This window comes from Fistularia commersonii, chromosome 14 (genome assembly GCF_037954325.1).
Source record: "Fistularia commersonii isolate RoL2024-O1a breed Wild chromosome 14, RoL_Fcom_v1.0, whole genome shotgun sequence".
Taxonomy (NCBI): domain Eukaryota; kingdom Metazoa; phylum Chordata; class Actinopteri; order Syngnathiformes; family Fistulariidae; genus Fistularia; species Fistularia commersonii.
In genome coordinates, this window is record NC_141297.1 from 5719833 (window position 1) to 5741023 (window position 21191).

General features: G+C 42.8%; 3 protein-coding genes across 3 annotated transcripts; 1 reads left to right on the plus strand and 2 right to left on the minus strand.

Moving 5' to 3' along the window:
• The first annotated feature begins 880 nt into the window (after positions 1-880).
• Positions 881-7949, plus strand: LOC147227062 (transmembrane protein 198-like). Its single transcript, XM_086159724.1, has 5 exons — positions 881-1114; positions 2403-2695; positions 4350-4925; positions 6191-6318; positions 6535-7949. Exons 2-5 carry the CDS (start codon positions 2557-2559, stop codon positions 6688-6690), a joined length of 999 nt encoding a protein of 332 aa, XP_086015850.1. The 5' UTR covers positions 881-1114; positions 2403-2556; the 3' UTR covers positions 6691-7949.
• LOC147227063 (matrix metalloproteinase-19-like) lies at positions 7614-12029 on the minus strand. The gene is made up of 9 exons (XM_086159988.1): positions 11914-12029; positions 10414-10502; positions 10211-10341; positions 9932-10144; positions 9581-9826; positions 9353-9460; positions 8909-9073; positions 7951-8078; positions 7614-7871 (listed from the first exon to the last, which is right to left on the minus strand). The coding sequence occupies exons 1-9, from the start codon at positions 12022-12024 to the stop codon at positions 7614-7616; spliced, it is 1449 nt and encodes a 482-aa protein (XP_086016114.1). The 5' UTR covers positions 12025-12029.
• Positions 12030-13977: 1948 nt separating this feature from the next.
• On the minus strand, positions 13978-19790 carry pym1 (PYM homolog 1, exon junction complex associated factor). Its single transcript, XM_086159787.1, has 3 exons — positions 19542-19790; positions 16763-16856; positions 13978-16345 (listed from the first exon to the last, which is right to left on the minus strand). Exons 1-3 carry the CDS (start codon positions 19570-19572, stop codon positions 15850-15852), a joined length of 621 nt encoding a protein of 206 aa, XP_086015913.1. The 5' UTR covers positions 19573-19790; the 3' UTR covers positions 13978-15849.
• Positions 19791-21191: the final 1401 nt, after the last annotated feature.

The following is a 21191-nucleotide window of genomic DNA, read 5'->3' on the forward strand; positions in this document are numbered from 1 at the left end:
GTATTTAATCTGGTAGATGTATTTAACTTGGTAGGTGTTGGTATGAGTTCTGTTTCATAGCCTGTCTGCTTTCTGGTTTTCACTATGAGTTTGATATGAGAGAGCTGCAAACAGTTGTATCTACAAGAAAGTTATTGTTCCTTGGCATTTTTATCTGCAAAAAACTTGAAAAGGGATGATTTGGTTATTATTTGTTTCATAGATAGTGTTATTTATTTCATTAATAATGTTATTATTTATTACGGATTTTTTTTTTTCCTGTCAAGATCCCAGAAAGGTTAATTTTTGGTTACATGTGGCTATCTTAAAAACAATAAATGTTTACCTCTACAATCGTCACACTTTTTGTTACAAACTGTCAGAGAAGGGAAAAGTTATTTGGCCCTCACAAGAAAAAGTTTGGGGACCCCTGCTTTAGCTGGTCCCCCTTGAGTGTACAGCTTTACACGGCCACCCTTACACTTCCGATGTCTCTGCTCCCGACGCCTTGTTCGGCTACCCATCTGCAAGCTCCCCCAAAATGTGCAGAATTGCACAGGAAATATGCACAGCGGCCCTGTTAATATGCGTATTTAATGGCGATAATAAATTAGCGATTTGTAGCTAGTTCTAGCTTGTTACGGGCAATAATTTTATTTCAAGCTGACTGGTGTCACTTGTAGTTGTGCACCTTCTATTGAAGAGGACAGGAAGTCAAAATTAAACTCCAGAAAAAAGGCTGTCAGATAAATTAAAGGGATAGATGGAGCACATTCATTCATTTTTTCGCAGATGACACTCTTGTTGTGTTTCGTCTGTAAAAGGAGCAGGACAAACATGATCCCGCAGGAGCGGCGTCAGCTCCGGGAGGATCACGGGAGGCGACGGATGAACTCTCTGTTGGCTCGGCCTTGGACTTGGCAGCCGCCGGGTTTTCTGTCGCTGGGGGGCAGATGGTCTCCCTCTCAGGCGTCAGCTGTTCACATGAGCCCAGATGAAGGACTTAGTGCGTTGGACGTGGAGCCGCAGAGGGAAACGCACACACACAGCCTGTTGACAGACTCTCAACAACACACACACCTGCTTTTTCTGTTCCACGCTCACCTTGCCGAGATGAGGATATGACCCGCTCCAGGTAAGAGGAAAGTATTTCTTTTCCTTTTTATCTATTCGTCACTTGTCGTGAGAAGGACGTGCATAAATTAACTGAGGCAATACTTTCAGGTGACAGAAGCTCGCAACATTTCAAAACAATAAAAAAGGAATTAAGTCGGTATCCCGCCATCCTCCGAAGACGTTTTATCCGGTTTCTGTTTTTTTTCCATTAGCCGAGTACTTTTTACACAAATTCCTGCTGGAGGACAGAGGGTTGACGTAAACACGCAGGAGGATTGCTCACCTGCTAAAGCTCCGCTAATTCCATTTGCTGAACGTGAGCTCTGCCTGAACAGCTTACACACTATTGAGAGCTACCATTAATTCCACTTTTATACGTTGATATTCCGCAACTCCAGATGAGTGTGTTCATTGGATTGTCCAGTGAACCGCACGCCAAGAACAATAAGTCTGGTTCCACCGGGTCACTTCCCCATCTGTATCCTGCTCTTCAACTGAAGAGGCCGGACAAATAGTTGGTCGACTTGGACGGGATCCCCCGCCACCTCGCTAACCTCACCCGTTTCCTCCTCTGGTTCCTGGTCAAGGAGCTTAAGGGTGGCGGGGGTGGGGGAAGTGGGAGGCCACATCCCCTAATAAAGTCGTCTAAATGACAATTGGTCAGGTTGCGTCTGGTCTCCAGTTATAGTCATCAGGTTATTACAGGATTACATTGCATCACAATACATTATGTCTTTTAGCCACATACAAAACCCCTTAGTCAGCTGCATTATCCATCTGTGTATCGCTCATTCTTCAAAAACAATTGTTATTTTAATTATTTTTGTTTTATTTTGTTTTTCAATTCTGCCTTTTATGACTTTTGCGATCTTTCATTTATTTATTTATTTTCACAATTTTTGATAGATTTTCACTCAAACCAGGATTCGTGCCATCATGTCAAAGAATCCAAGCGCAAAATTAGATAAAAGTCGATAAAATCTCCCAGTAATTCAGTATAATGTTTTATATGCAGTACATTTGCTTTATATGCTTTATATTCCTGGAATTCAAAGATTTTGCCTTGAGAATGAGTGGATTTGCTGCGTTGACAATCTCAGTTGTTGTTTTTATTTATTTTAGGGAGAGAGCGCTTTTTTCAGTCCAACCAATGACTCATACCTTGTTAGAAAGTATAATAAATGAAATGGGAACCAGCACAAAGACTTTAATCCAACACAAATCTGATTCCTGATACGCGGGTTTGCATTCTGTGCGGCCGAGACGCGGTTCCATCTTTGTAGCTCACGCTCCTCTCGCCCTCGCAGGTGCACAACAGGAAGCATTTCGGTCCAAGTTCTTCGTTTGCGAGCTTCCTCTTTCCCAGGACGTCACACGCAGGACGTCCCAGCTTCCCCTCTTCGATGAACAAAGCAGACTCCCGTCCAGACAAGCAACAATAGAGGTAATAATCCCGCCGCGATGGCAGTTACAGTGGAGCCGGGATCTGGCCTAGCGGGGGAGGACGCGTGCACGCTTGAGATGAACATGGACCATGAAGTCCTCCCGTCCATCGTCTGCTCTCTCTGCCTCCTGCTCGGCATCGTCTACGGCCTTTTCGGTGAGTTTCTTCACGGCTCTTCTACTTGCAAGGGGTTTAGGCTGGATAAACGGCAAGCTGGCGGCGGACCTGTGTGTGTTTAATTATATGCAACCTGTCGCATCGACGGGATTCTGGGAATAGCCAAGGGCACAGGAAGCTGCTGATGATATGAAGCTCATAAAGCAAATATGGAAAAATTAAGTTGATTGTGCCTGTTGGACGGACACATATTTCTTTCTTTCAGTTTATTTTTGGTGGTGTGTCCTGTTGACACACTTGCACAACATGTGACGCTGAGTAAACAAACGTGTTGGCAAACTCTGCCCCCCCCCCCCAAAACCTTCTGTTACTCATGTGTGTAGTATTTTGAATAATTTCTTAGGATCGTAAAAAAATATGTCAGATAATATGACATATCATAAAATAATAATGATATACAAATACATTCAAAAGTACTCACACTGTTACTACAAAAAAGCTTTCATCCCCAGACATCCCGTATTTCTAGACTCAAATAAACACAAAAATATATTACTTTCATGATTGAAATGCATTTTCTTTTTAATACCTAAACCCTGTGATAGAGATTTCCTCAGACAGTCAAGGCCATTCTCCTTTTTAAATCCCTCTGGAGTCTGCTCATCCCTCTGAAAACAAAAACACTGCATATTTGTATTTAACTTACCATAAATGGGTGCTCTTTATATCTATACTCAAAATGCACTGCAGCATAACGATAAGGACAAAAGGCCTGTATCAGTGAACCACAGCTCTGTGACGGAGTTGGTTCCTTAAAAAAAGGAACTAAATGAGATTTGTCTTGTGATGCTCAATGCGCCCAACAATTGCACATGAAGAATTTTTTTTTTTTTTTCTTCAGACACCAAGGTCTGCTGATGCAAGATAGTCTGCAGACCTTTGGGAACTTTAAGTGTCCAGAAACACAGGCGGCATCCGATGATTCTGGCCTCCACTGTAGCCTGGAGTTTAATATATACTCAAAAAAAATTCAACAAATCCCACCAAAACCTAAAAAAATAATTCAAAAAATGTAACATTAATCGAAATTTCTTTATTTTCACTCAGTACCTTACACACTTTACGTACGTATCTGTGTATCGCAGATTTTTTAACTCTTTTATCTCATATCATTCAGCAGATTTTTCGCTATACTTCAGGTGTTTGTGGTATAAATGATTTCTTACATATTTATTATTTCAATGATATTATGGTAAAGTAAGCATTTTCTTGGGTGTCCACCAAGTAGACCATGGTGTTCTGTATCCTGGGCTCTGATTGGCTCAGTGATCTTTGCATTATTCTCTGCATCTCCTGCACATAATGTGCATTCAGCATCTTGCCTCCACACCAACATGCAATCGCTACACGTAGTGTAAGTTTAAGAGGATAGGAAATGTTTATAAGAATATGAGAAGGATGAATGTATGGGGAGGGTCATAAAGCTTTAAGATATATATAAATGATAAATTACAAATACTGTCCCGGCTAGTTCTGGAAAGTAACCCCCGTAATAAACGAGGGACTGCTGTTTATAATTTTATCGGAAACCGGAGAGACATCTCGGTGCTTTATGTTCCTTGTCCAGAAAAACAATATAGAGTTCAATACATCAAATATTCTAAACTAAAACTCATTCTCGCCCCTCCTCCAGGATACCGCTGCTTCAAAGTGGTCATGTTCTTCTCGGGCTTCATGTTCGGCACAGCTGCCGTGTTCCTCCTGTACCACCAAGAACCGGTTCTGGACGCCCAGCTGGGTCCAGAGACCAAGACGGGGATGGGGCTGGGCGTCGGCGTGCTGCTCGGCTTGACCACCCTCCTCGTGTCAACCATGGGTCTCGTCCTGTGCGGGCTGCAGCTGGGATGCCTGCTCTCCCTCGCCGCCCTGCTGGTGATCGGACAGTTTCACCACGTATCCCCGGTGTGGGTGCCCGTCGGTGTCGTCGCGGCTTCCGGCGTCGTCGTCACGGTCCTCACGCTCAAGTGGCAGAAACTGTTCACGGTCCTTTACACGAGTGTGTTTGGAGCCACCGCCGTGATGCTGAGCGTGGACTACCTGCTGGGGACCTTCGTGGTGCCGAATCAGGTGTACGACCTCTTCTGTCAAGTCGCTCCGCGTCGCCTCTGCTGGTTTAACTGGGCGGTGGTCGGGATCGCGCCTGCTATCGCGCTGGTCAGCGTGTTGGTGCAATGGAAGGTCACCGCCAAAGGAGTATCGCACACAGAAGGTAAATGGATGTCTTTTGAGTTTAAGCTATTTGCCAGGATTAAATTGGGCAACAGAAAAAAAAAAAATTATATTTTGGTGAATTTTTTAACTGTCATAAAACGGCAGGTTCAATTGGATCCGAACTTCTTGTTTGCTAAGCCAAGGTTTCAAAAACAGTTCTTAGTTTAACTTATTTTTTAAATTTTATTTCAAAATCTTGCGGCCTTTCATTTCATCTCGTTTTTTTTTTTTTAATTAAACAGATACTCACGTAAAACTGTGATCCAAGCCATCACATCAAAGAATGGAAAATGGAAATGGAAAATTACATTAAACGTGATAAAAACTTCAGTTCAATTCCTCGTGAGTTTCACATAGGCTGGTGATTTGCGATGCTTTTCTCTGTAATGGTTAGAAGTCGAAATATTCATGGAATTCCAGGATTTTGCTTGGAGAAAGAGTGGATTTGCTTTTTTGGTAGCTTTATATGAACCTCGGTTGTTATTATTTCAGGGAAGAGAGAGCGGCTCATTGTTTGTTTATTAGCAAACACTTTAGTCTATGCCGATGGACAGACCAATAGACGAGGCCAGAAAGGAAATCTCCATGGATTACAATGTTTGCAGACAATGTTGTGCTCTGTGGTGAGAACAGGGAGCAGGTGGAGGAGAATCTAGAGGAGCCGAAGGTTTGATGTGAGAAGGAGAGGAACGAAGATGAGCCTCAGAAAAACAGAGTACATGTGCGTGAATCAGAGCGACCCGAGAGAGACGATGAGGCTACAGGGGGCGGATATAGAGAAGGTGGATTTAAGTGCTCATGATCAACAGTCCAGAGCGATTGAGAGGATGGAGAAGAGGTGAAGAAATGTGTTCATGCAGGTTGGAATGGGTGGAGAAAAGCATCAGGGTGTGATAAATGAGTATAAGCCATGTTGTCTGGTTTGGGGACACAGGAGGCTGAGCTGGAGGCCATGATGTTGATGTTCTTTTATGGAGCTGTGAGGATAGTTAGATATTCTGGAGATAAAGACAGACTGAAATAGCTTGGATAGGGTGAAGAACCAGGTAGAGTCGGACCTGCCAGAAGAAGAGAGGAGGTTTATGGATGGAGTGAAAGAGGATATGAAGTGAGTTGGTGTGAGAGGAAAGGATACAGAGTAGTGTCAGACAGAGACAGACCATGACCTCATTATTTTTCGTTTTCGATCGGTTCTTCAGACACTCAAATCTCTTCCTGTGATTTCACCCTTTCACTCTTTCCTTCTTCCTGACTTCCTGACAGCCGGACACAAAAAACACAAAAAACCCGCCAAGAAGCACCGATACACGTCGGCCAGGAGGAGACCTCAACATCACCGCCGTCGCAGGCCTCCACCTCTGAAGCGCTACGCCGGAGACGTCCTCGCCCCGGTGGGTTCCAACATTGTTGTTCCGAGCAGAACCTCAGAAGTACAAGAACCAAGTATCTGTGAACATTTTAAAGGGTCCTCAAATGGGGACAATGGGTTTATTTTACCATAACACCATCCATATGTCACATGATTCACATTCCACATCATTGCAACGGAGGGATCTTTGCTATTTTATTAACCCTGCTTTTGTTTTTTTTCGCCCTTGGCCCATCAGAGTTACCTCCAGAGCCTCCAGGAGCGCCAGACGGGGACAGGCTCCTCCACCAGCAGCGTCAGCACCATCACACACACCCTGATCGACTTTGACTTTGAGACGGGTTCCATGGTGCCTCTGACCGCCGCCGCCTCCTCCCCGGCGTTCGCCGTCTGAGCGGACAGTGGTGCACTTTGCACGTGGTGAATTTAAAGATACTTTGGGAGTGGTCGTTTGCACAGTTGGGGTTTTCACACAGAGATGCCTGGCGAACAAGCACGTGATGTTTTACGAGATGGCGGTCTTCAACTTTGACAATGCAATGACTCTGGATATGTTAAATCCAACATTTAATATCTGTTAAGGTTCAAATTACATACACCATTAATCATACATATAGTGCACAAGGGGGGACAAAGATATTTTACCAACCACTGAACTATTTTCGGCTTTTTCAATGTAATTTAAAGGCGGATCAATAATGCGCAGTAACTTTGCCAAGCAAATATATTCCATCAATAAGCATTGTGTTTTAATTATAAAAAATAAAAACCGCACACATTCATTTGCTGAGTGTAATAGACGTTTAGTGTTACATTCTAAAAGTGAATCTGATTAAATTGTTTTGATTTGCTCGGTTGAGATTTTAGCTGATTGAATTGGCAATTGTCCAAACTGTAAGAGATAAGGGAAATAATTTACGGCGGGGTCAGAAAAGAAGGAATCTTTCATATGGGACGTGCAAAAAAACGAAATCTTAAGAAATTTTAAAAAGCGTACAAATGTGTTTTATCTAATCAAATAACCAATCGCGTCTAAATCACCTAAAACAGGTGGCATGATATAACATGCATGATATATGCATATACGTGAATCAAGGGTTCATTATTTCAGAAATAACACTTGTCATTAGATGTAAACATCCGCTCTTACGGTATGGTGGTATTTCAACTTTTTTTTTGTTACTTTTTAAAAAATAGGCCTTTTAAAACTCTGATACAGCATACAATGAAAAAAGCAGTGGTTACTTTGAATTAATTTAGAGGACGAATCAGATCGTTTTTCAGTTCGGACAGAGATGTGAGGTTTGTTCAGAATCTTTAGTGGCCTCTAGTGGTTCGTTGTTTACACCGCAGCTGCAGTTGGTCCAGGTCCGGAGGGCACACTCCCTCCTTGGCCCGCTCCCGCCGTGAGAGCCGCCAGCACCGACGGCCTCCGAACATGTAAACGTGACCGTCGGCCCACGTCACCGCGGCGTCGGAGCGCCCGGGAGCGCCGGGGAAGAGATCTGCCAGGGGCCCGGGACGAACGCCAGGGGCCGTCGCTCCTGTTTCGTCCCACTCCCAGAATTCAGAGCCCTTAAAACAGGAGTACACTGCTCACCGCGGAGTGGATGTGAACAAAATCAAATAAAATAGAGAGAAGTTTCACCCTCACTTTGACGAAGATGAGTGTCTGGTTCTGCCTGAAGTACAAGGCCGAGTTGACGTTGGCGGGGACGTTGGCCAGGGGTCGGGGGAATCCGGGGTCAAGGCTGAAACCGGTGTATCTCCACATTTTGTCTTCTGCATATGAGAAGAAGTAATTATTGTGAAAGTGCAGGTCAATAGTTTCCCAAGATACACAATTAGGTTTTTCACAAACACACACACACACACACACACACACACATACACACACACACACACACACACATACACACACACACTTACTAGATTGCATAATAATCCATAATCCATATATCTTATCACATATTACATATAGATGTAAGTGCATGCATGCATGTGTGTGTGTGTGTGTGTGTGTGTGTGGAGTGGCCCCAGCTGATGGAACACTGTTATTAAATCCAGAAAATATTCTGGGACAGATGCAAACAGCTGTACAACAACCAGCTGTGCAGAGAGGGATCGAAGATGCGTGAAGCCACTCTGGGCATGAAATTTAAGTAAAAAAACACATTTTCAACTTTTACATTTGGCAGAAATCAAAAAAATGTAAGTTTCCTTTGAAATTTGGGAGAAAAAAAATAACTATTTCAGCAAAATGTGATGAGAAAATAATTTATATGATTCAGCAAAAGGGGGTTGTAAAAAAGATTGTGGGCGGGCAATAAACAGAAAACTAAAAACAAAGTAAAACCAAAATTAGTAAATGGAAAAAAAGAACTTCTGTCATGATTTTATTTTAATTATGTATCATGGGGTTGGATCATGAGTCTGATCTCTTCTGATGAAATCAACATCAGATTCTGTCTGTCTGCACATTAAGCTGCACGAGGGAACCACGCCGTTACGCGCCAGAGGTCACACACACATACGTTTCCTGCACACACACTCACACACACACTTTGCAGGAAACCACCCAGTCACAAGAAACGCATGAACAATGAACACACCTTTCAGAAAATAGGACTTCCCCGTCCGCGGAGAGTGAACAGCTGCATCGAGACTCCCCGGCAGCCGCTTCCACAGAGCCGAGATCTGCACGGGTGGGTCCCAGCCGGAGCTGGATGCCGTCCACACCAACTGACCGCTGAACACGTACGTCCGACGCCGGCGTCCTGAGGATTAAAATCGGTGACAGGAAGCATTTGCACAGAAATTACAAAAATTTATGTTACTGTGTCACGGCTGTGCTATACGCACTGTGTGCACACATTTAGAAGATGTGATATGACGCAATAGTTAAAATGAGTGAAAATCCTCTCGCTTATTCCTCTTCATGATAAAATAAGACAATTTGAATCATTATGTGTGCGTATTTCATATTCTCAATTATGGTATAGTCATGTTTGATGGTGACATTTTAATCATATTGTTTTCCATGTCAGTCAGTTCACCCATCATCACTGCATCTCGAGCCACTCTGCAAGGATCCGGAGCCCGTTCTCTGGGAAGTAACAGGTTTGATTTTTTTTTTCTCGTTTGAAACGTCCTCACTGGTTTTCCTGGAAACACACACACACACACACACACACAATTCACATACACTGAAGCCATTCATTATAATCCCCATGGTGTGCAGTATGGTTGCCCCTCCAGACAAATGCAATGTGATTCATTTGTACCGTACAGAGCCTGGATCCCCTGTATGTCATCCGCATGCAGCTGGAAGTTGGAGCGGTACCCTCTGTAAACCGGCGCCATGGCGGCCCTGTAGTGTTGAGAATGTCCCAGGCCGAGGGCGTGGCCAACCTCATGGGTCGCCACTATCCTCAGGTTAGAGCCGTACCTCTTCTCCTCCGTCCACCACTCGTCGGCGTCAAAATGTACCATGCCGGTCTCAGGCGGGTCAGCGTGTGCTAAGACGCGGCCTGATGGTGAAGCATAGTGAACTTGAGAGGAAGGCGTATTTTGCACGATCATAACAAACGTCAAAAAGGAAATCAGACGATCGGGGCGCATTTGTGGTTATATACCTCGTCCATCAAAAGGCACCGGACACGTATTGTCTCTGCGGTGAAAAGAGATCTTAATATCCGCCTTCCCGCCCTGCACCTCGGTAAATCTCAGGGGCGACACCTGACTCCAGTATCCGAAGGCCTTCCGGATGGCCGATCGGGTCTTGACGGCGCCCAGGTGCGGCGTGTAATTATATATACGATAGGTCAGCGACACTTTACGCCAGTAACCTGCTCAGGGAGAAAAAGTTCAAGTAAAAAGAACTCTGATTCCACGCCTGCAAGTCATTTACCGACCTATGACTCGATACTTGAGGGATTTACGACCGAAGTCGTCTTCCTCGCCGCACCGGGGTTTCTTCATCGTGGCCTCGGTGGCGAAATCCAGTCTCCCGGATACCGGCAGGCCGTTGGCTTTCTGAAAGGTTCTGACATGCAAAGATGTTGTAACACTGATGGATGTGAACATGCGAACATGATGAAGCGGCGTCTCTGCTCACCTGAGCGCATCCAGGATTTCCTTGGTCTTATACTCGGGGCTGTTGCGGTCAAGCGGGACGTGCAGATAGCCGTATTTTCTCAAATAACCCTGAGGAAAGAGAGTAGAAGCCCTCCAGAGAAGTTTCTATTCATCTTCACTGAAGAATGATGCAAAGCACTTGCTTGTATTTCTCATGAAGATGCCAAACTTTTTTTGTTCTCTGCAATTTACATGGCCTTGCTCTTCTGTTACTTTTATTTTTCAAATGTTTTCTGACAAGTTGTTCACCAAAAGCATGATTAATGTTTCAGCCGCCTGGCCTCGCTTTTCCCCCCGTGCAACAAAGCAAGGTGAGCACTGAGACAGCGAAGCAGATTGTTGAAGACTGTTAAGCATTATAACACAACACAGAATCATTAACTCCATACTAAAGGTCAACAAGTCCGACTTTACCTCGTCAGACCAGACGCAAAGTAACAGCTCTTGAAAAAATAACACATTTCATAGCCATGGTGACAACCATAGAGGCGTGTTTGAGAAAAGCCAAAGTGTCTAACAATACAATATAGAAAAATTATATCAAAACATCAGTTTCTGAAAACAAAGGAAACGTTTACATAATATTCTGAGTGACTTACCCAGCAGTTTTATTTTATTTTATTTTATTTCATTCTGTTTTGTTCTGTAAAATATCGCTGATTTTCAAGTAACTTCCTGCAAATTTACACAATATTTTTCCAATTTTTATGTAACATCAGTGCCATTTTTTTTCTATCACAAGTTTCCGGTAGTATATTCTTTTCGTTTTGGCTCATTTTCAAGCAACAACTAAATATCTTTCTATCATATCAATAATTATGTTTGATATTCGTGTGTTTCTGTTTTGTGTCGTAAGAACACGATCATGTTTTACTTTATTTATTTAGTCTGGAGATTTTCTGAACTCCTGGCTTGTAGTTCTGCCTTTGGCCACTAGAGGGCGTCACACGCCATTAAACTTAATATTGTTGTTAAACGCTGTTTTGAAGGTTGTAGTTTAAAAGTGCATAATTTACTCAAATTAAATTATTGGGTTTTTTTTAATTAAATTATTTAATAAGACTTCCAGGAGCGGATGTGCCCTCCTTTTAGCCAATTAGTTCTGATTTCATATGTATTTATTTTATTTGACCTTTCAGAATTGACTTTTTCATTTTTTTCCTCCATGTTAAGCCTTTTGAAAAACTTGCTGACATGAAGATTAACAAATGCATATATTTGTCTTTCTATAGAGAAAACCTTGGAGTTCTTTTTTTTCTCGAGCAATTCGTTCATTACAGTTCAATCGCATCATTATGTTCTTAATATTAGATGCTCATATTTGCTCATATTTAAAGAGTTTGGAGTAAATTCAAAGGCATCACAATGAGTGTCATGAGTCCCAACCTGCCCAAATGTCTAAATGATTTTTTTTCTTATATTTTGTCCAATTATTTGCAATATTTTGTCAGTGTTTTCTGTTTTATGATCTCCACCTTACCAGCGCTCCTGCATGTTCTCCTCTGCTCACTGGGATGGATGAAGCTGCTGAGAGCAAAACAAGAAGCACCATTATCCATGATCTAAAGTCCATTTTTAAGCTTTGGTGCATTTCTTTCTTTCTTTCTTTCATTCTTTCTTTCTTTCTTTCTTTCTTTCTTTCTTTCTTTCTTTCTTTCTTTCTTTCTTTCTTCCTTCCTTTTCCTTTGCAGAGGAGCGTGAGAAACCCGTCCTGTCTGACGGAAAGCGGGTTTTGAAACACTTTCTCAACAACACCGGCTGCAAAATGCTGAGTGTTTTGTTTTGTTTTTTATCCCGCCAGGTGTTTCGTGACCTGCCTCCGACCACCAAATCCCAAAATAAGCATCCTAATGCGCGGGGATGCATATTTCAGGGACGTGCTCACACCTTCTTGCACCATCACCAACATACAAGGGGAAGAAAAACCTGGGCAGTTGACTCAAGACAGCAGGTAAAAGAGGGGATTCATTTAGTTTAGAAGGAGATGAGCTGCCTCTTTTTGATTTACGACCAGCCATGGAGAGAACTTATCTTCCTTGACAATTAATTAAGCTGAAAAAGAAAACTTTTGACTAAATTACAACATGAATCAAAGTGTGACAGACGGGCAGGAAACCGGAGGTGGAATAAGTACTTCAGATCCCCTTCTTATGTAAATATAGGAATCCTGTCGTTTAAAAGTACTCAATTACAACAAGTAAAAGCCCCAAACTGAAGATTTTTTAAATACACCTATACAGATTTAATCATCACTACAAATATCTCCTCATGCAGACTCTGTTATGACTATAGAGTACATTGTATTGTGTATTTTATCACAAAAACTACATTTAAGGTTATTTTAATGTAATTTATGTATATGCAGCCATTTTTAAGATACTCTGGATAGGGTTCGTATATTTTCAAATTTTACCTAGATTTTATGTCGATGTATCAAGTTTAATGCACTATAAGGAAATGTCACTGAATGTGCCAAAACACGTTCTTAAACGTAATTGGAGTAGTGAATAAAAGGTTCAAAAACTCGAAATTTAACAGTTTGGTATTTCTTGAGTAAAAAAAATAGAGCATTCTGCTACTTGTTTTGGTATTTGTACATGAATGAATCAATAATAAACCCTACGTCCTTTCGACTAGATGTTTGCATCCGTATGAGGAAATCCACAAACCCACTTCCTCCAGGCAATCATCATTTCTACAAATCAGTCAAAACAAGACGAAGCAGTGTCACAACCAGATAAGCCGCAGCCACAAATCACGGGCTGGATGAATGGGTGAGAGGTTCACGCCCCCAGTGGAAACGACGCGGCGTGGGGACGAAGGAACGGGTGGGTCTGGTTCCTTTGAGACACGACGCGTTCTGGGCTGTGGCCAGCAGGGGGCGCTGTTGAGCCAACAATGCAAATCATGCGTCCTGTGTTATTGGATTAAGACTTGCAGCCTGACCTAATTAACAGGGGCAGGTGTGTGTGTGTGTGTGTTTGTGTGTGTGTGTGTGTGTGTGTGTAAAAGTAAAAATTCAATAAGCAGGTCAAAGAGGAGGAGCTGCACCCTGACAGCAGACAGAATTATAAAAAAACACCCATAGAATATGTACCAAAATTTAATACGGAAGATTCATTGTATGTCAATGGGAAAGCTCAGATAGAATTTTTTTACTCAGTTATTGGGATTATAGAAATATTTTTTTACTGATTTATTTGGAGCATTTCTACTGACATATCCAAAAACGTGCCGTTGGTTCAACTGAAGATTCTTCATTACACCATGTGAATGTGAGTGAATGGTTGTATGACTGCGTGACTTGTGAATTGGTGAATGAGAGAGTGAACAGTTGTGTGTCTCCATTCAGCTGTGTGATCTGCTGGCAGTGGGTCCAAGGTGAACCCCACCTCCAAACCACTGACAGCTGGGTTTGGTTATATTTCAAACAAGGAAGGTCAAATTACTGAACCTGCTGAAATGCATTGTAGGAAATTGAGCGTCTCGGTGAACCAATGAAAGGGATTAACAAATGGGACAAAATCAGTCATTTTGCCTCCACGTTTTAAATATTTTATTTTTTTATGAAAGTGAAACACTACATTGCGGAAATGCCTGACAGACCAAACTCGGGGTATGAAGTCCCACACCACCACTACCTCAAAAATCATCAAATTTTATAACACTGAGGAAAAATCATTCAGGGGGTATTTTCAGAGTTGACAAACCTTTCCAGGTATATTTTCATCCGTCATCAGGGATATCTACTCTCTTGAGATATGAATATATATAAAAAATAAAAATAAAAAATCCAGGATTTTTTTCCCAGGGGACGGAGTCCAAAAACTGACAGATCCCTCCAAGGGATCAGTCTTTATGATCTCTATTTACAGAGCATATTTCTAATTTAAACAGAGTATATGAGACACCTGTTAGCTTATGTTTCTTTTTTAAAATATTCTAAATGCTTATACTTAAACTGATGAATATGCCACGGCCTATTTCTAATGTCTATCTTTTTACTATATTCAGGTATATCACCTTACCCCCTCAGCTGGCAGCTGGTTTCCATGACAGGGGAAGCGAGGCATTCACGGTTCCCAAGGATACATGAGAGCCCTCAAAAATGCCGCAGCAAAGCTTGAATGTTTTTCAGATGTGGGCACTTCATACAAGAAATCCAAGGTCCTGCTAGTCAACAGCCAAGGAATACATTGATATTCAATAAGACTTTATCTATGTACATCAGGAATTGCTATTCAGTTTTGCTGACTACGTTTTAAAAAATAGTGTTGGCATTTCAAGCATCAAAGTACGTACTGTGATTTATGGAAAACAGACTTGTGTACTTTAACCTTTCCAGTGCTGTAGAGTTATCAAAAAAAAAACAACAATTCAATAGCTTCAATCTTTGTGTCACTGCAGGATGAACAATAATTGCTTGCGACGAACATATTAAGTAATACTGAACATTTATTTTGGAGTTCCACATTCATTCAAACGCCATTGTGGTTTTGTGCTTTTCAGGTTGTCGAGAATTAAATAATCCAGACGGATAAACTTGATCACCAATCTGTCTGTGGGACCTGTTTCAGGGACCATGTGTTCAAACTTTTAATTTGAAATCTCGGAGGAAAAAAAATAGAAAGTACAAACACATTCAATTTAATTTCTAAAAAATTTTTTTTTTTTTTAAAAAAAGGGAAACAAAAACTGAAGGTCACACAAACAGTGAGTAGAGCATTTGTAAGGGACTATTTTTAGTGGTGGATGAACACACATCCGGTGTTATCGCTGGTTAAAATGTTTCACACAACGTATTGGTAGAAAAGTCAGAGTGGTGTTTGATTCATGGGGCTTTAGCAATGCAGATTTGTTTTATTTTATGACCTTTCAATGTACCTGCTATCACCAAAATACATTTTCTAATTATTCGTCTTGTTTGTAGTCATGAACACTGCTCCTCACTGAGATGGCTGTAATACGGTTTCACAAAAAAAAAAAGCCAAATTAAATTTTTCTTTAATGCGGCGTGTAGTTTTAATATTGTCGTAACTGTTAAGATCCATCTTCTGTCCAATCGCCCAGCATGCCGATACTCAAAGCGGATCGATGGATAAACTATGTTTAGAAACATCTTTTTTTTTTTTTTTTTTGAAAAAGGTAGAAAACGGAAAGGACAGACGTGCACAAAATGACAATGACTGCTTTAAAAAGACATTTTATGCATGAAGTGCCTGGCCGGTGAGACGACACGAGAAGGGAGGGGGAAAGGAGGGGGTCTGGATCTTGGAACCCCGGACGTCCTGTATTGACGGAGGCAACGGGATAACGTTCACGTCTGAGGTTCACGGTTAGAGTCGAAACGGGCAGAGGATGTTTTCACGGAAGCTAAGTTTGTGTGTCCATCCCGTCTCTCGTCCCCCTCCCCGCTTCAGGAGTCTTGCTCCAGCTGCTCAATCTCGTCCCGTAAAGCTTGTGCTCGACCCAGCTTTTCCAGCTGATCCTTGGATGGCTCTTTAATCTCCCCGGAGTCCACTCTCTGCTGCAACTCCTCCACCTGCCGCAGCTTCTTTCGCAGATTTTTGATCTTCTTGGCCTTGTCAGCCCCCGAAAGGTCGTCCGGGGCGGTGGCGGCAGGGGACGTCGCCAAAGTCTCCGCGCCGTCGGAGATGCACAGGCTCTCCACGGCGTCGCTCGCCGACTCCACGTCGGCGTCTCCGTCTGGGCCCGCGTGTTGCTGCTGTTTTCGCTTCTCCTTGCGTTTCATGTTGCGTTTGGCGGATTTGGACAGGCCGGTGCCATCGCTCTCCGCGCAGCCCGGGATCTTCTGCTGCTGCTGCTGCTGGGGCACAGCCGCCTCCGACGGGTTCAGGCCCGGAGGGAGGCCCGGTTTGCTCTTGAAAAACTTCACATACTTGTTTTCGTAACTGCGGCAAAAGAAAGCAGAAGGTTAAATTGTGAGGTGCCGCGGAGGAAGCGCCGGTTGTCAGAACTGACTGTGTTGCCGGCGCCGCTCGACTGAGTCTCGTTGGATGTCGGGAGACAAGGCTAGTTATTGCGGGGGTGGGAGGTCAGAGAGGCAAGGAGTCACCATGGTAACAATTTGAGATATTTTGCTACGGGGCATCTCGTTCGAGGCCAATATGACTCTGCTTCAGCGAGGATAAATGTAACGGACGAGGGGAGGATTGACGAATGTGGTGGATGGAGGCAATTAGTTCTGTGGCAGATCGGAAGGAGAGCCATTGAACGCTCGTGGGGATGGTGGCTGATTTGGTTTACATATGTTTAAAAAAATGCAGAATTGGGGTCTCTGACACGGCTGATGGCAGAGCATCACTTACACTGGTACTTCTTCCTGGGGGACGTAACCCTCCTTCACTCGCCGCGGCTTCCTCCATGTCCCATCGGGCCGCTGAGTGGCAGCGATGTACTTTCCTGGGGATGAATAACAGCCACAGCTTCAATTATAACCTCTTGTTTATTTCAGAAACTCTGGGTTGGTTTGGGCTGACTTGTTTTTTTTATACATGGTGATAATAGCTCGGAGGGTCCCTGTGGTAGGTTGTAAAAAGCATCAAACACAATCACTTTAGTCATTAAATAATGACTAAAGTGGAGTAAAAGCTCCTCCTCAGGCTGAATAGTATTTACAACAAAAATAGTATAAATTACCAAATTAAAATCACTCAATGCCACATGAATGCAGGTTGGTTTTTCATTTTTACAATTTGTAGAATTTATTTGAAATTGAAATTTAACTATGTGTCATGGACATGAGAATTCTATTAGTTCTCCTTTTTAATTAAAAAAAGTTTAAATTCAAAGGGGACCATTTCAAACTATGAATTTTTAAGGGCAAGCTTGTTCTAATTATTGATTTCATTGTCTTTCAGCAAAAAAAAAAAAAAAAATGCCCATTGCCCTGCAGTCACACCGCATTATTCAAAACAACAGAATTGAAAATATTAGCAATATAATGAATCCTGCTTGCAGATTCGTCTCTTTAAAAAACAAAGCTTGGAGAAAATTTTGTTTAGCCACCAGAATATAAACACGGCCTTCCAGGATCAACCGTCACAAGCGTCCCTCACTACCATGCTCGGGAAGGGTGGTAAGTAATGAGCAAATGACACTGAAACGACAACGTGTTTTATTCATGTGAGGCTCGCATTTCACACGCCACGCATGTGTGTGTGTGTGTGTGTGTGTATGTGTCAGCAAAAGAGGTGGCGAGCGCTTTCACCGCCGCTCGAGCTTTGAGAGGTGAAAAGTGTCTTACTTTAATTGCTAAAAACTGATGTGATGACACAGAATAAGTGACATGCAATGCAAACAATAACGCACAGGATTACAGTTTGTGCAGTTGGTCATGTCATTCCAGCTTTAATAACAATGCCAAGGCTTCCTTGAGTGTTGTTGCATACACCAGATTTTAAGTCTAAAGTAAGCTGGACGTGTTGGAGCTTCAGCATCTGATGGGCTGAACTAAAGTTGCAGACGGTCAGATAACACTGTGTGTGTGTGTGTGTGTGTGTGTGTGTGTGTGTGTGTGTGTGTGTGTGTGTGTGTGTGTGTGTGACTTTAAAGCCCCAAAGCTTCTAATCTTTTTTTTCTGCTACATACAGAGTTTAAAGACTCAAAGCTTCATTTACACAGCACTAGTTCAACAAGCTGTATGTGTGTTCTTCCCCTTACACACACACACACATTCGGTCGCAAAATCACAAGTTAACCTGGGTCAGCTCTACAAAACGACTGCTCCGATTACATCCAGGTACATGGCTCTTCCTCTGCACTGGCTGTTAGTGACGCCACTGATGAGATCTGAGACGTTATGTCATTATTTTAATGCTATGGCAAGACTAAATTTATTTGAAAAACACATTTGGCAGAGTGTTTTTTTTCGGCTCTATTTATATCACAGCAGCTAACCCCACGATGCCTCAAGTGAAATTGGAAAACGTGGCTCCCATAATATCCTGGGTCGTCTGGGAGAGGTGACGCAGAGGCGGCAGCTCAAACAGAGACAAGATCAACAAACAAAACAAAAAAAGCCCCATTCATCTGCAAATACGCTCAAAGCTAACACGTGTATGGGTAACGGTGTTACGTGGCGTACTCCAAATCTAATTCACAGTGGGGTATAAATGCATAAAGGAATCTGGATACGTCTGGAGCCTTGTCTTGTTCACTGGGCCGAGGGAGACTTTTAGGAAAGCTTATATGGATAGACGTTGCTATAAAAACAACTTGACAAGCAACTCATTGAGCATCTTAATTTGATTTGTTAGATCATTTAGAAAGTGACCAAAACAAAGTCACATGACCTTTAACATTGGAACGACTGGATAAAAGACTCTGGGATTTAACTGATAGGCAAATTATACTTAAAATTACTTTTTGCTGTATGCAAAATCTGCTCCAACACTATAATAGTAAATTTCCAACGTTTTAGATGTAAGAGCTAAAGAAAACTACAAACTCAAGTTCCCATCAGACCCCGGAAGTCGCACCTGAGCGTGCTTGTGACGTCACACTCGTTGGGATTCTCATTGATTAAAAAAAGCAGCAAAATAAGTTTATCAAATATTGAACACAACGATATATATTATAACTTGTAACTCAGTACTGGTTGTGTGTAGTGGGGCAAAGGCAACGTTAAAAAAGTTAATGAATGAACAATTCCTGGAAAACTCGAATTCACAACAAAACGTGCTCGTAGTGAGACGCGCTTGGGCGATCGTTTTAGCCACTTTCAGCACAACCTGAGCACTTTGTCCATCGGCAGTGAAGAGAACTGGGAGGGAGAAATCCATTGAGACGAGTGCCCGCCGCTAAGATGAACGATTCGCAAAACGCCGAAGACCGTCGAGTTTAACGGGCGACACACAACAAAGTTTCCCATTAAAATCCACGGACGCCCGGTAGCAGCATGCTAACTAGCTGTGACCGCTAATGTCGGCTAGCATAGTTAGGCTGCAAAACAAGCGTAAGCGCTGCGCGTAAGTTGTTTACAAATGCGGCGTGGATGGAAAAGTGAGACAGAATCGTAGCGGATAGGTCTTTAATAAAGATCGGATTTCAGCGGGAACAAAGATCGACCACATGCGTGGGACTCACCGGATTCATCCGTGACATACGGGGTTGCCATTTTGGTTTGCTCCGCTCCCCTCCAGCCACTCGCCCCAAACAAACGCCCCCCTCGCGTTTTCCTTTTCCCTGATGCAAACTAATGCTTTTTCGGCTTTCCGAGGTAAAAACCTGCTGCCCCAGAGGCGAAACCTGTCATGACAGCGCTCATGGACGCCGAAGGGATTGCGGCGCACTGGGGGGCTTAGGGGGGGCCTGGACTCAGGACAGCTGATGCCAAACAACGAACCCCCGCCCCCTCTTGCGCATCCGGGCGGTGGAGGGGGAGAAAACAAGCGAACCCCTTCGCTCGACCTCGGAAATGACGACGTGGAGTTTGGGTTGCCAGATCAGCGTCTTTTTCCGGAATTCAGGCACCCGCCGGAGGTACCGTGATCCCATGTTAAACACAGTACATCCTTAGGTTATTGAAGTACGAGGAGAGTTTTAATTAAATCATTTGGAGATAAGGAGAGCACATCAACGCCAAATACGTTTGTCCCGGATATATGTCATTTTAGGTTATATTGTGTCCAGAGTTCATAAACACGCCTTTAATTTGATCAAAATCACAATAGCCTCCAGAGGTCATTCTGGTCAGCAGTTATCATAAAACATAAATCATTTAGAAAAGATTGCTCAAGTGATAGGGATTCCTCTTTCCAAAGTCCATTTTATTTTTTCAGTTTTAACTGCACAGTTATGTCAGCGACGGGGTTAAGTGACGTTAAATTGGTGATATTGAAACTGTAACCTTGTTGCCAGTCGGCATGGTTGCACAGGTGATCTTTTCAGTTGCACATATTTGTTTGCATTATTTGAAAAGGCAACAAACCTGATGCCTCCAGTTGAGATATTGAGGTTTTAATTCTATTGTCAAGCAGAAACGGCAACATGGCCGAATACAACCCAGGAAGCAATTGAAGAACCTGAGAACCAAGGACATATTTTGAGAAATAGATTACATGACTGAGATTAGTTGCAACTGTTCTCCAACTCCACCATTGATCAGCATGTCCCAAACCATGGTGTTTGTAGCCCCGTTTTCATGGACTGCTTCTTAAAAACATGTGTATTGGTTTTATTGAGTTCTGACCAGGGATTACATTGCCAATTGCCATGAAGAAGACCTGCAAGTATTTAATGATGCCCATCATTAAAGAGCATTTTGCTTTTCACATTGTATCCCTGCACTTTATCTTATTTAGTGGACTTTTACTGATTAATGAGTGTAATCTGTTAACCCATAAGAACTTTGGGCTGACTTTATGTATAACGTGTAATAAAAATAGGGTGGAGACTCAGTGAGAACAGACATACAGAGACATCTGTCCCTTGGTATGTGTATTTTTGATGGAAAGATGAAACGTGAAAAAAATGGATCGGATAGACCAAGAAACCGCTACCGATCGCCTCAGCGCTGCAGCTGGTCTGAATGAGTTACGACGCTGCGAACAGAGAAACGAAAGCGGGATCTCAATCAAATCTAAGCATGAGACCGTGCGTGTCGATTCAAATGCTGAATCTTACAAGGCTCTAAACACGGCCCTGTCAAAGAACTCAAGACCCATAAAGGCTCCGCTGAAATTCTGGAAGACTCATAGTGCTGTAGCATGCCAGGATTAATGCACAGACATGGTC

Bases quoted from the DNA above. Each gene is read 5' to 3' on its own strand.
- pym1 (XM_086159787.1), bottom strand. From the start codon at position 19,572: ATGGCAACCCCGTATGTCACGGATGAATCCG. The intron at 16,857-19,541 runs GTGAGTCCCACG...ATTCATCCCCAG, and splicing joins GTATGTCACGGATGAATCCG to GAAAGTACATCGCTGCCACT. The intron at 16,346-16,762 runs GTAAGTGATGCT...CTTTTGCCGCAG, and splicing joins CCCCAGGAAGAAGTACCAGT to TTACGAAAACAAGTATGTGA.
- LOC147227062 (XM_086159724.1), top strand. From the start codon at position 2,557: ATGGCAGTTACAGTGGAGCCGGGATCTGGCCTAGCGGGGGAGGACGCG. The intron at 4,926-6,190 runs GTAAATGGATGT...ACTTCCTGACAG, and splicing joins AGGAGTATCGCACACAGAAG to CCGGACACAAAAAACACAAA. The intron at 6,319-6,534 runs GTGGGTTCCAAC...TTGGCCCATCAG, and splicing joins CCGGAGACGTCCTCGCCCCG to AGTTACCTCCAGAGCCTCCA.
- LOC147227063 (XM_086159988.1), bottom strand. From the start codon at position 12,024: ATGCACCAAAGCTTAAAAATGGACTTTAGATCATGGATAATGGTGCTT. The intron at 10,145-10,210 runs GTCGGTAAATGA...CTCCCTGAGCAG, and splicing joins CCTCAAGTATCGAGTCATAG to GTTACTGGCGTAAAGTGTCG. The intron at 9,827-9,931 runs GTATATAACCAC...CTTCACCATCAG, and splicing joins GGTGCCTTTTGATGGACGAG to GCCGCGTCTTAGCACACGCT.